Genomic DNA, 14,434 nt, shown 5'->3' with positions numbered 1-14,434 from the left:
TTCTGGTGCGTTTATGAGCTGATCATGTATTGAATGGAGTCTCATTTAACCCTTTGAAGACTGTGACATCCATCCTGCTCAGAGCTATTATCTGTGGACAAGTGCTCAATAAATTTAACTCTTCACTTAGGGCATAATTTTCCTTTTCTTTCTTTTTTGTTTGAAAGTGAGGAATTTCTATTCTAGTATATGCAGACTGAGTATTGATGTCCTGGTTACATGCTTAAGCTGAAACTGTATTTGATTCTGTCTAGACCAGATATTGGAGAAGGCAATGGCACCCCACTCCAGTACTCTTGCCTGGAAAATCCCATGGACGGAGGAGCCTGGTGGGCTGAAGTCCATGGGGTCGCTAAGAGTCGGACACGACTGAGCAAATTCACTTTCACTTTTCACTTTCATGCATTGGAGAAGGAAATGGCAACCCACTCCAGTGTTCTTGCCTGGAGAATCCCAGGGACCAGGGAGCCTGGTGGGCTGCTGTCTATGGGGTTGCACAGAGTCGGACACGACTGAAGCGACTTAGCAGCAGCAGCAGCAGCAGACCAGATATATAACATATACATTACTGTCCAGGGCCCTTGGTCTTTTTAATCAATAGAAGTTGATAATAGGCCAGATGATAAATTCAAGCAAGGTTTTTGAGGCTTGTGCTGCATCACAAAGTATAAAAGCAACAAACTAATGCCCCCTGTTGACTCAAAAGGGCGGGCTAGTTCCTTAAGTGTGGTGAGGGTGGGGGAGGTTTGGGTATTTGAGCCACAGGGGTGACTTATGTGGTCTGCCCACCGCCTTGTAGGTGCCATGTGCCAAGATCCTACGCAGTTCCCTTCTTTGCTCCCAGAAGCTCAGAAATGGCAGTTGGCTTCTGGTGTTTTCATATCTTACTGTTCGTGATCGCCTTTACATGCATGCGGTTATGTTTAGTCCCTTACGATTTCTTTGTATTTTGTTGCTGAAGGAGACATTTGTCCAGGTGCAAGCGCTCCCTCACAGGGTCCCAGGTCCCAGCCTGTCTCATCACCTGTTGCTTGTTGCTGTATTAGCGTAGACTATGTAAGACTGTAGTCACGCAGTCAGTAGTTGGCTGGTTTGAATAACTGTGCAGTGTGTTCCTTCCTTTAGCTGATGCCCACTATGGGCTGACAGTGCGAGGCTTGGTATTAACTGGAGTTGGGACTGTAAAGCACATGGATGATGTAGTGTCTCCCCTCTGTGTGACTTAGTATTACTCCAGGGATTCAGAGGTAGGGAGGGCAGTGCCAGCTAGGGATATCCTGAGCTTGTTTCAGTATGGTTAGTATTTGAGATGGACCCAGAAGGGTGTGTGGGGTCAGTAATCAGGGTGCCCAGGCAGAGGCCGCCTGGGGAGTGTGGACTTAGGTGCTAGTGGGTCACTTTAGGTGGGGGGAGGGTGTTAAGCTTGTGGACACTCTCTGAGGGGCTATAAGGAGAACAGGAGGGAGTTGACTTGGGATAGAGTCAGTGATATTGGGGAGGACTGGGGAAGGAACCAGAAAAAGAAAAGTTGCATTATTGAAATAGCTAATAGTGAGTAAGATTCTGAAATTATGTTGTTTCAAGAGGAAAAGAGAATTAGGAGAGATGTGAATTGTATCAGAACAGGTGAGAGCTTGTACCTGGTTGATCATGGGAGCGGTGGTGCAGAGAGAGAACTCAGGCTGTGGTGGTTCAAAGTCTGCAAACATGTCCTCAGACCACCGTCCGTCCATTCTGCCTCCTGGTGGACATGGGTTCAGGGAGGGTAGGAGCCTTGTGTTAGGTTCTCAATGAGCTTGGATGAGAGGAGGAAGGAATGAATGAATCTCATCTTCCACCAGCTGACATTTGACAGAAATGTAAGGATCGTGTCTTTCTTTTTCTGCACAATGGTTTTCACATTAAGGTTTTACCAGTTCTTCTTTTGAAGTAGAAGTTTGCAATCACATTTATGACTCTGAGGCATGATAGATGGGATGTCAAGATGTATAAGGTAATAGGTTACTATTTATGTGTTGTTTTCTTTCTAAAACGTCCTCAGATGCTTGTTTCCGTTTCCCCACTTATTGGTAAGGATTCAGTTTGCCTGTGCATCCCAGAGGTACCCATGTTAAAGCTGCTTACAGGGAACATTTGTTTTTCTTTCATGCAAGAATCCTTGTGAGGCTCTGAGTGGGGTTCCTGGCACTGCTGTTAGAAAGTACCACAAACCAGGTGGCTTAAAACTGCAAGAATGCATTATTTCATAGCCCTGGAGGATAGAAGTCTGAAATCAAGGTGTCAGCAGGGTCAGGATCCCTCTGAATCTGATAAGGGAGCATAATTTCTTGCCTCTGTTAGCTTTGAGTGGTTTTAGGCAAATCTTGGCATTCCTTCACTTGTAACTGCCATCACTCCAGCCTCTGTCTCCATCATCAGGTAACTGTTTTTTGGGTGTATATCAGTCTCTGCATCTCTCATAAGGGCACCAATCATATTGGATTAAGGGCCCACCCTAGTCCACTGTGATCTCACTTTAATTGATTACATTTATAGCAACTAAATATCCAAATAAAATCATATTTTGAGGTAACTTGGGTTAGGACTGCAGTGTATCTTTTTTGTGGGGATCCAATTCATCTCATAATAAGTTCTATGGTTAGTGTGAGGCTAATTACTTTACAATATTGTGGTTGTTTTTGCCATACATTAACATGAATCAGCCACGGGTGTACACGTGTCCCCCATCCCGAACCCCCTCCCACCTCCCTCCCCACCCCATCCCTCTGGGTTGTCCCAGTGCACCAGATTTGAGTGCCTTGTTTCATGCACTGAACTTGGACTGGTCATCTATTTCACATATGGTAATATACATGTTTCAATGCTATTCTCTCAAATCATCCCACCCTTGCCTTCTCCCACAGAGTCTAAAAGTCGTGTTCTTTAAATCTGTGTCTCTTTTGATGTCTCATATATAAGGTCATTGTTATCATCTGTCTTAATTCCATATATATGTGTAAATATACTGTATTGGTGTTTCTCTTTCTGACTTACTTCACTCTGTATGTCTGTGTGTGTTAGTTGCTTAGTCATGTCTGACTCTTTGCAACCGCATGGACTGTAGCCTGCCAGGCTCCTCTGTCCATGGGATTCTCCAGGCAAGAATACTGGAGTGGGTTGCCATTTCCTTCTCCAGGGGATCTTCCCAACCAAGGAATCAAACCCAGGTCTTCTGCATTGCAGGCAGATTCTTTACTCTTTGAGCCACTGGGAAAGCCACTATACCCTCTAAACTGGGTATTAGAGGATATCAAAGAGTTCATGTTGTTGGGCATTAATGATGTTGGTAGAACTTTAACTGAACTTGTAAGATAGCAAGGGAAATCCTGATTAAAGCAGAAGACCACAGCAGGGCTCTAAGGTGGCTGATGACTTCATGGCAGCAAGGGCACAAAGGAGCACGTGCGATCTGAGACCCTGATTAAAGCCAGAAAGTTTCGCAAAGCTTTATCCTCGGGAAAATGAGTTATCAGAGGAACACATTACCCTCCAAGGCAGTCTATCAAGAAACTTCCTGATTTAACTCTTGTAGAGGAAGCTTACGTTTCTTAAAGAATTCATAGCATGGACACAGCTGACCCTTGTGGGGACTGGAGCCTAAATTCACACTATCTATTTGGAATAGCCTGAAAAACCTGTATGTCTTTGATCCAGGAATCCCATTTCAGAGGATCTCTCTATGTATAGTTAGATGTAACCAAGCAAATATAAAATGATATGTAGAAGGTTAGTCAACATAGGCTTGTTTGTAATAGTAAAAAGGTAGAAAGAATCCAAGTGTCCAGTAGAGGGAACTGGTGGATAAACTTTGGTGCATTTATACAGTGGGGTCCTAGGCAAATGTAAAAATAATGGGATGATCTCTGTCTGCTGGTGGGGAGTCATCCTGGGGCTGTCTTGTTTTTTTCTTTAGCCCCCACTCTCCTGGCCACCACCCCTTCCTTAAGGCTGTCTTGTTAATCCAAAAAAAAAAAAAAAAGAATGCAGGACAACATATAATATATGAGAGAGAGGGCAAAAGATGTCTTATGTAAGAAAGAGGGAAATCCCATGCATATTGCTTGTATTTGCAAAAAGAAACATTGAGAGGAGAAGTAAAAGGATAAATGATGAAAATGACTACTAGGAAAGGTGGGGAGGATGAAGTGGATGGGGAGGTGGTTAAATCTCACTTGTATACAGCTTTCTACATAGGTTTGACCTTTCAACTATCTAGTTTTAAAAACTTAATTAAAGCCCCCCCCAAAAGTCAATAGTTAAATGCCTGGCAAATGTATATCCCTTCTGGATGAATGTGCCCACTGGCCTGAAGGACAGTAGGGTCAGGGTGGAGAAGCCTACAATCAGCAGGAAGCCTGATGGGGATGGGGCTAGTAGTGACCGCACCTTGGAGGCAAACCATAGGGAGTTGAGGGACTCGGAGACATTCTTTTCTAGGGGAGAAATATTCACAAACATGAGCATCTTAGCACTCTGTATAATAGGCTATATTTCATCCACCTCATTAGAACTGATTCAAATGCATTTTTTAATAGCTGAGTAATATTCCATTGTGTATATGTACCACAACTTTCTTATCCATTCATCTGTCAATGGACATCTAGGTTGCTTCCATATCCTGGCTATTGTAAACGGCACTGCAATGAACACCGGGGTATGCATGTCTCTTTCAATTCTGGTTTCCTCGGTGTGTATGCCCAGCAGTGGGATTGCTGGGTAGTATGGTAGTTCTGTGTCATGTTTTTAAAGGAGTCTCCACACTCTTATCCATAGTGGCTGTACTAGTTTGCATTCCCACCAACAGTGTAAGAGGGTTCCCTTTTCTCTGCAGCCTTTCTGGCATTTATTGTTTGTAGACTTTTTGATAGCAGCCATTCTGACCAGCATGAGATGGTACCTCATTGTGGTTTTGATTTGCATTTCTCTGATAATGAGTGATGTTGAGCATCTTTTCATGTGTTTGTTAGCCATCTATTTATCTTATTTGGAGAAATGTTTGTTTAGTTATTTGGCCCATTTTTTTGATTGGGTCATTTACTTTTCTGGTAATGAGCAGCATGAGCTACTTGTATATTTTTGAGATTAATTCTTCATCAGTTGCTTCATTTGCAATTATTTTCTCCCATTCTGAAGGCTGTCTTTTCATCTTGCTTACAGTTTCCTTCATTGTGCAAAAGCTTTTAAGTTTAATTAGATCCCATTTGTTTACTTTTGCTTTTATTTCCATTACTCAGGGAGGTGGGTCATAGAGGATCTTGCTGTGATTTATGTCAGAGAGTGTTTTGGCTATGTTTTCCTCTAGGAGTTTTATAGTTTCTGATCTTACGTTTAGATCTTTAACCCATTTTGAGTTTATTTTTGTGTATGGTGTTAGAAAGTGTTCTAGTTTCATTCTTTTACAGGAGGCTGGCCAGTTTTCCCAGCACCATTTGTTAAAGAGATTGTCTTTTGTCCATTGTATATTTCTGCCTCCTTTGTCAAAGATTAGGTGTCTAAAGGTGTGGGGATTTATCTCTGGGCTTTCTATTTTGTTCCATTGATATATATTTCTGTCTTTGTGCTCGTATCATACTGTCTTGATGACTTAGCTTTGTACTATAGTCTGAAGTCAGGCAGGTTGATTCCTCCAGTTCCATTCTTCTTTCTCAAGATTGCTTTGGCTATTCAAGGTTATTTTGTATTTCCATATAAATTGTGAAATTATTTGTTCTAGTTCTGTGAAAATACCATTGGTAGCTTGATAGGGATTGCATTGAATCTATAGATCACTTTGGGTCATATACTCATTTTCACTATTTTGATTCTTCCAATCCATGGACATGGTATATTTCTCCCTCTATTTGTGTCACCTTTGATTTCTTTCATCAGTGTTTTATAGTTTTCTTTATATAGATCTTTTGTTTCTTTAGGTAGATTTATTCCTAAGTATTTTATTCTTTTTGTCGCAATGGTGAATAGGATTGTTTCCTTAATTTCTCTTTCTGTTCTTTATTTCTTATTATTCCACTGCATGTGACCTTGACCCCACTGGCAGCCTCCAAGGCCCAGGCCGTGGGGTGGAAGAAGGTCCTGGTTGCTGTCACATTCCACTAACCTGTATTTAGTCACATGGATGTACCTATCTGATTGGGAGTCTGGAGAGAGAGGGCCTCCTTCCAGGCTGCCACATGCAGCTAAAATCTAGGGTTTGTTACCTCAGAAGAAAGAGAGAAGATTTTGAGGTCAGCCAGCAGTCTCTGCCTCATGCTCACAGTTTTGGGGACCTTGAGGAAATGGGAGTGGTATAAATTGTTTGTTCAATTTCTCTACCACTCTAGCTTTCCTCTTTGAATTATGTCTAGTATTTGCAAGACAAGAGAGAGTTTTGTTATATGTGTTTCAGCTTTGTAGCATTTCATAGGACTTTTTCTTATTTAGCTAAATTGCACTGATTAGCTGCTAAGTGGTGTAGAAGATAACAAGAAATGGGAAGTGTGGCCATTCCTGCTGTGGAGGAGGGCATTGACTAAGGAGAAGAGCAGTAAATGTGAATAGATGCTGGTAAAATATTTTTTAAGATGTAGAAACTTAAGAGCATTTTCTTTTTAAAATGATGACTTAAGTGATAGTTAATGATAAGCAGTGATATGGATTTGACACACACGAGGGGGAAAGCAGAGTGTACAGGGTTTGCATTCAGAGTCTCTGTCATTGGTCTTGTGTTCCCAGCCTGTCCTGTGCCACCTGCTTCCTGACGGCCTGGGAAGGGCCTTCCTCTCTGTGTTCTAGCAGTGTCACATGGTGTTTGGCACATGGTGGGATTCAGTTAATGTTTATGAAAAATTTCCTACCAGCTCACCTGTTTATTGTTGGTGACACAAAAGTAAAACTGTAGAAATGTCCAGGTTCTAAATGTATTGGAGTTTGAAGCCATATTTTCTTCTTAGAGAGGAACCAGTACACTTGTTGAGAAAGTAGAAAAGATAGCTGCATGGCCAGGAACTCTTTATATATCTGTTTTATACACACACACACACACACACATGTACTATATATATGTATGTATATACTATATTATATATATGTTATACTATATTATATACTTATACGTACCATATACTATAATAATAATATGTAATATATGTTATATAGTGTTTCTTATGTGAACCAAGACTTAATAAAATACAGTTGTAAAATGATAGGTAAGTATAAATGACATATATAAAACTTCTTTTTTTTAATGCCAGAGAAGCAGTTGTTTTGTTTGTGCTTTGTTATTGCAGTATAAATAATCTAAATCTTTCCTTTTTCTATAGAACTTTCTGTCACTTGATGAGATGTCACAGTGTTACCCTCAGCTGCCATCAGATGGTGAAATGATAGTGGACGTGCAAGATTTAACAGCTTTTTGGGAAAAGGTAAGAGACCCTCCATTTCAGAATCGTGACTGCTAAAAGACAACTGTGACATAGATTTATCAGAGAATTTTGATATTTTACACATACTGTTAAGTGTGACTTGCCTGAAAATTCTGTTTACTGAAAATATGTTATGAAAATTCTCAGAATCAGGAATAAAGTTTGCAGTGAATGGAAATTAAGTATAAAGTCAGCATGAGGCATTTGACATGTTGCTCTCTATCTCATTTTCAAGAGAGCTTTCAAAGTATTAGCACATGTTGAATTGAAAGTATATAACATTCTTCTTTTCTAAATTTTAGTTTGTTTTCCATTATGTATGTTTTATTACAAAATATCAAATGTAAATCCCTGCTCTATACAATAGGATCACCTTAAACAAAAGATACACAGCATATATACATCTTTTCTTGAAAACCCAGATCTAATATTTTGGGCATCAGTGGTTTAACTATTTTTAAACATGGCAATATCCTTTGGGGTTACTTATGATGATAAAGTAGACAGAATGCTGTAGTACTGAATGGGTTAACTAACAAATACATAACCAGTTGCTACAGACCAGAGGCTTTGAGGAATCAGTGTATGTTTTTTACCCTGATGTTCTTACTGTACACTGAAGGAGGCCATGATTTGGATCTTGGCTGTGGGATAGGGTGGGGTCTCCCCCATCCTGAGATTCTGGATGGTTCTGGCTACTTTGGTGGCAGCCGGGGGCAGGAGAAGACAGCAGGTGGGCATCGTGAGCAGCAGAGAGTCTCAGCTAAAGGGATTTAGCCACTGTGTGGCAAGTTGACATGGAAAACTGGCAATTTTCCAATACTTGGTTTATTTATGAAGTTCAGACAAATAGGAAAAACAACAGAGACTGATCTCAAGAAGTCTCAAAATATCTTGCTCCAAGCACCCCTTTAACCAATGACTGAAACGTTCCCACTGGCTCCCTGGTCCTCTGTGTCATCTCGTGGATCATTGTGGATTAGTCAGGAAAATAGAACCCACGACATGGGAGAGGGAGTTCCGTGTAGCAAATTAGTTACATAGGAGATGAAAGAGCCAAAAGGGCAAAATTGTGGTGAATAAGGCAATGGAGGGATTAATGATAGTAAGAAGCTGCTCCCACCCTCAGGGCTGGAGGGACTTGAGGAGGAGGTGCCTGCATCAGAGGGTCTGTATCCAGAGCAGGCTCCTGGCCCAGCAGCTGTCAGAGTGGGGACCACAGGGCAAGTGTCCAGACTCTGTAGACTCATCCTGCCTTTCATGCCTGTGACTCTGTTGTGCCATCTGCGTCATGTTCACCTGCTTATGATTCATCACCTGCTATCCCCACCATCAGGCTTCTCTGGTGGCTCAGAAGGTAAAGAATCTGCCTGCAATGCAGGGTACCTGGGTTCCATCTCTGGGTCAGGAATATCCTCTGGAGAAGGAAATGGCAACCGACTCCAATATTCTTACCTGGGAAATCCCTGAGAAACAGAGGAGACTGGCAGGCTATGGTCCATGTGGTCACAAAGAGTTGGACACTACTAAGTGATTAAGCACAAATACCCACCAACAAAATAGTAGTATGTTCTCAAATATATAAAATCACATCCCCCATACTGTTTGCACACGGAAACTCACACAGGGTGCCTGACCGACTGTGGCAATGTCTCCTACTTTAATACAATAGATTTACCCCCTGCTTGGTATTTTTCATCATAACACACTTGAAACATATATGAAAATCACCATTAAAACTTCATTATAATGGCAGACTCTATACTTTGAATGATCTGTTACCAAATTTCTTATGTAGTAAACTACGAAGCATTACAAAAAAGCTGTTTTGTTCTTCTTCCAAGATCTTAGTAACCTGTTCTCAGACTTCTGTGCAAATCGCATTGTAGTACAGAACACCCTGTTCTGTTGTCCTGGCCTTGCCTATGGAAGGACTGTGCCCCTTGCCGGGGTCATTAGTGATTAGGGGCTGTCAGTTTAGGTCATGAGAGAGAGAGAGAGAGAGAGAGAGAGAGAGAGCGAGCCAGCCCTTGGGAGGCGGAGGGGCACAGACATTGGGAGTTTTGGAGAGAAGCTGAGTCTGAATGAAGCTCCTGCTCGTTGGGAGGCAGGAGATAGACATGAGCTCTGTAACCTGCTCCCCTAGACAGCCAGGTGGGTAGGTGGGGGGAAGGTCTCAGGGACCCAGGTCTCATTCATGAAATGATGGGACTTGGTCTTAATCTTGAAGCTTTGAAATATATGTGGGAACATTCAAATCATGGGGCAGGGGTTTCGAACTGTGTGTGGCCCAGAGTGGGGGCTCAACTGTTGATCCCTGTTGAATCATTATCCGCTGATCCTGAATAATGGAGAGGCAGATCCCCAGAACCCTTGGGCTGTCAAGTTCTTCCCCCTTCTGGTCATGGCTGAGTAGTGCCCAATCCTGAAGCCTGATCAGGGCATGAACTCTGGCCCTGACAGACTCTTGGGGCTGTGGCGGACTGACCTGGGTCATTATCTGAGTGTGGATCATTGTTTTGTTCTCATAACCGAGTGGAAAGTAGTAAAATAGGAACCACAGGTGTCAGATAATAAGAGAAACTTAAAACATATTTCTCATGTATTAAAATCTAGCTTCTCCTTGGGAGCTTTTATAATTCCTATAAAATATGGAGTAGGTTTTTGATGATTCAAAGTAATTGTTGTTAAGTAAGTGTTTCATAATTGGTTTAGTTATTTCCAGAGAAACTTTTCATTTAGAATGTTTTCCAGACCTTTTTATCCAGAAATATGAAGTGTCAGTCATTTCAGTCATATCTGACACTTTGTGACCCCGTGGAGGAGCCCACAGGTTCCTCTGTCCATGGGAGTCCCCAGGCAAGAATACTGGAGTGAGTTGCCATTCCCTTCTCTAGGGGATCTTCCTAACCCAGGGATCTAACCTGGGTCTCTCACACTGCAGGTGTATTCTGTACCATTTTATCATGGACTTGTTCTTTTAATCTTTTAGACATTTTACTAATCACATATAAGCACTCTTTTTTTTGAACACTTACAGTTATTGAGAATTTTGTTTATACTCAGTACATGTAAAGACACAAACACACTTAACTCTCTTTACCTTAGAACTTAATAGATTGTGCAGTAAATCTACTTGCACCTGACATGCCGAGATTTTGTCCATCTTCCTCAAGTTGGATTGTACACCCAACAAACAGCACAGCTCCATGTTTTGTTGTTGTCCCTGTTTAGTCAGGACAAGAAATGCATGTAATACATATAAAATTGAGGCTTTATCACTCTGCCCCATGATACCATAATTAATGTCTTCATTCCCCATGTTTTATTGTTGTTGTTCAGTCCCTAAGTCATGAACAACTCTTTGAGACCCCATGGACTGCAGCATGCCAGGCTTCCATGTCCTTCACCATCTCCTGGAGCTGGTTCAGACTCATGTCCTTTGAGTCAGTGATGCCATCCAACCATCTCATCCACTGTCATCCCCTTCTCTTCCTGCCCTCTATCTTTGCCAGCATTAGGGTCTTTTCCAATGAGTTGGCTCTTTGCATCAGGTGGCCAAAGTATTGGAACTTCAGCTTCAGCATCAGTCCTTCCAATGTATATTCAGGGTTGATTTCCTTTAGGATTTACTGGTTTGATTTCCTTGCAGTTAAGGGTCTCTCAAGAGTCTTTCCCAGCACCACAATTTGAAAGCATCAATACTTTGGCACTCAGCCTTCTTTATGGTCCAACTCTGACATCCATACATGATTACTGGAAAATCCATGGCCTTGATGATATGGACCTTTATTAGCAAAGCAATGTCTCTGCTTTTTAATGGGTTTTTCGTAGGTATTCTTCCAAGGAGCAAGCATCTTTGAATTTTATGACTGCAGTCACTTCTGAAGTGATTTTGGAGCCCAAGAAAATAAAATCTGCCAGTGTTTCCACCTTTGCCCTTTCTATTTGCCTTTAAGTGATGGGACTAGATTCCATGATCTTAGTTTTTTGAATGTTGAGTTTTAAGCCAACTTTTTCACTCTCCTCTTTCACCCTCATCAATGAACTCTTTAGTTCCTCTTCACTTTCTCTCATTAGAGTGGTATCATCTGCATATCTGAGGTTGTTGATAGTTCTGTCAGAATTCTAGATTCCAGTTGTGATTGATCTAGTCTGGAATTTTGTATCATGTAGTCTGCATATAAGTTAAGTTAGCAGGGTGACAGTACAGTCTTGATGTACTTCTTTCCTGATTTTGAGCCAGTCCGTTATTCCACATTGGTTTCTAACTGTTGCTTCTTGTGCAGCATACAAGTTTCTCAGGTGACAGGTAACCTGGTCTGGTGTTCCTATCTCCTTAAGAGTTTTCCACAGTTTGTTGTGATCCACAAAGTCAAAGGCTTTAGTGTAGTCAATGAAGCAGAAGTAGATGTTTTTCTGGAATTACCTTTTTTTCTATGATCCAACAGATGCTGGCAATTGATCTCTGGTTCCTCTGCCTTTTCTAAATCCAACTTGTACATCTGGAAATTTTCAGTTCATGTACTGCTGAAGCCTAGCTTGAAGGATTTTGAGTGTTACTTTGCTAGTATTTGAAATTAGTGCAATTGTGCAGTACTTGGAACATTCTTCAATATGGGAATCTAGCAAAATAAATAAATAAACCTTCATAAAGTCAGTTAAAGCTGCCTCAAGAGATAAGATTTGATCAGAGGCCTCCAGGACAGAGTATCTTAAAATAGGAAAGAGAAAAATGTGGGTTATATTTTGCATATTAATTATGTTGACTATTGTTTTCTTTTCCACTTTGTAAAACAGTTTGTGTTACTTTATTGAAAGAGGTACATTTTTATAAACTTTAATTTGCAGGCATCAGAGACCCCAACCCTACGAGGCCTTTCCTTTACTGTCAGACCTGGTGAACTGTTAGTTGTGGTCGGACCTGTGGGAGCAGGAAAGGTAAGTTATGATGCCTTTTGTCAGCTTGATGCAGTGCTGCAGCTCCTGTTAAATTCTCAGAGTTGAGCCGAAGCTATGTGTGACAGTTTGAATTGAGTATATCTAGAAAAGTATTTCTCTAGGTGTGTTCCATGGAACATTCATTTTACAAGAAACTTTTGTGTTCAAATAAAATCTGGATAAATGAGCACTGTGTTTTCCTTCTTGGTGCTTCATGTGGCACAGTTGGGAGCTGCTTGTGGGGAATTTGGACGTCTCAGTGAAGGAAATTATCTATTTGACTGCTGTTCAGGATGGACAGACAATGGGAACTTCTTTTTTATCTTAGTGGCCCTTCCAGGAAATTCTGGAGGTCATAAAGACACTTACCGAAAGCTTTGAGCATTTCCTCCTGTGACTTGACGTGATCCTCTCTGCACGTGTAGTGAATGTGCAGCCACGTGCCAGACACATAGGTACAGATGTGAGCAAGTCCCTGACTTTCTCCTTTTCAGAGGCAACCAGGTACTGGGGTGAGACAGATACACCGACATATTATTTCAGCCCAGTGGTGAGCGCTCTGATGGTGTGGATACACATATACCACGTCTGAGTGATGTTGAAGATTTGGAGGAAATATGCACATGCACTTGGTCTGAAACAACAAAATACAGAAATCTAATGTGGGATGTGGGCTTCCCTGGTGGTTCAGTGATAAAAGAGTCCACCTGCCAATGCAGGAGACACAAGAATCTTCACTGGGCCCGGAAGATTCTGCCTTCCAACACAGGAGACACAGGAATCTTCCCTGGGCCGGGAAGATTCCACATGTTCGGGAGCAACTAAGCCTGTGCACTACAACTGTTGGGCCTGTGCTCTAGAGCCTGGGAACTGCAACTACTGAACCTACAGGCTGCAACTGCTGAAGCCTGCCCACTAGAGCCTGTGCTCCTCAACAAGAAAACCCCTATGCACTGCAATGAAGAGCCAGTGCAAGCAAAAATAAATAAAATTAAAATGTGGTATGGCAGAAACCAACATGACATTGTAAAAAATAAATGAAAAAATAAAAGAACTAAAAGTAAATTTAAAAAGTTATCTTTAAAAATGTGGAATGTGTACATGAAAGGGTACTGATTTCCTCTATGATGGACTTTTGCTCTGCAGACAGAACTCACTTCAGACTTCTTTCAATTCATCATCTTTGGATATATTCACCACACCTAGTTTTTTAAGAATAAGTGTCAAGAAAAGGATACCCAGATGCAGGAGCAACTGCACTAAACATCAGATGCAAGAAATACACATCCTCCTGTGTTGCTCTGCTAGAGAAGGATGTTAACATTCTTAATTATTCTTTGCTGAGTAGAATTTAATTTGGGGGATACTTGGGCAGAGTAGATAGTTTATGCTATTAATATATTCCTTTTCAGCCATTGTTTTCATTTCAAAAACAAATTTTCATTAGTGTTATTTTCTTTCTTTCTTTCTTTTTTCAGTCTCAACTGTGAGGGCTGTACCTTATCCTGTTCTGAAGGAAAGGGTTCTATCTTGTATCAAGCACCAGGGTGGGGTCGGCTGTGCTGCGGGGCGTGTTCCGTCCTGAGTGCTACCTGTTCACATGTGTGTGTTCCCGTCTGTTGCAGTCGTCACTGTTGAGCGCTGTGCTAGGGGAGCTGCCCCCGAGCCAGGGGAAGGTCAGCGTGCATGGGAGGATCGCGTATGTTTCTCAGCAGCCCTGGATGTTCTCAGGAACTGTGAGGAGTAACATTTTATTTGGGAAGAAATATGAAAAAGAACGATATGAAAAAGTAATAAGGGCTTGTGCTTTGGAAGAGGTGAGTAATGACTTCTGAGTTGCATATACTTAAATTTCAAATGATGATAGTGGTTCAAACTACCAGGTTGTTAAAAGATCTTTTTTCAAAAAATGGATTTTTGAATGTTGCTTAATATTTATGTTGGTCTTCTGGGTAAATATGCAGGCATATTTACATATGCTGCCATTTTAATCCTTACGGGATAATGACACTCTCAGAATACCTTTTCTGGAGGGGGTGCTTGTTTCTTTCTGTGAA

At 41.5% G+C, this 14,434-nt stretch overlaps 1 protein-coding gene across 3 annotated transcripts in view; it reads left to right on the top strand.

Annotated features, from left to right (window-relative positions):
- Positions 1–14,434, top strand: part of LOC133049412 (ATP-binding cassette sub-family C member 4-like) — a 193,316-nt gene that overhangs the window by 32,011 nt on the left and 146,871 nt on the right. For all 3 annotated transcript variants that reach the window (XM_061133403.1, XM_061133401.1, XM_061133402.1), the window contains exons 9-11: positions 7,335–7,436; positions 12,288–12,377; positions 14,003–14,194. In XM_061133403.1, coding sequence (XP_060989386.1) covers positions 7,335–7,436; positions 12,288–12,377; positions 14,003–14,194 — 384 coding nt within the window. The remainder of the gene's footprint in view (positions 1–7,334; positions 7,437–12,287; positions 12,378–14,002; positions 14,195–14,434) is intronic.

This window comes from Dama dama, chromosome 30 (assembly GCF_033118175.1).
Source record: "Dama dama isolate Ldn47 chromosome 30, ASM3311817v1, whole genome shotgun sequence".
In the NCBI taxonomy this organism is placed as follows: domain Eukaryota; kingdom Metazoa; phylum Chordata; class Mammalia; order Artiodactyla; family Cervidae; genus Dama; species Dama dama.
The sequence above is the reverse complement of the archived record's forward strand: the minus strand, read 5'-3'. Positions and strand labels throughout refer to the sequence as shown.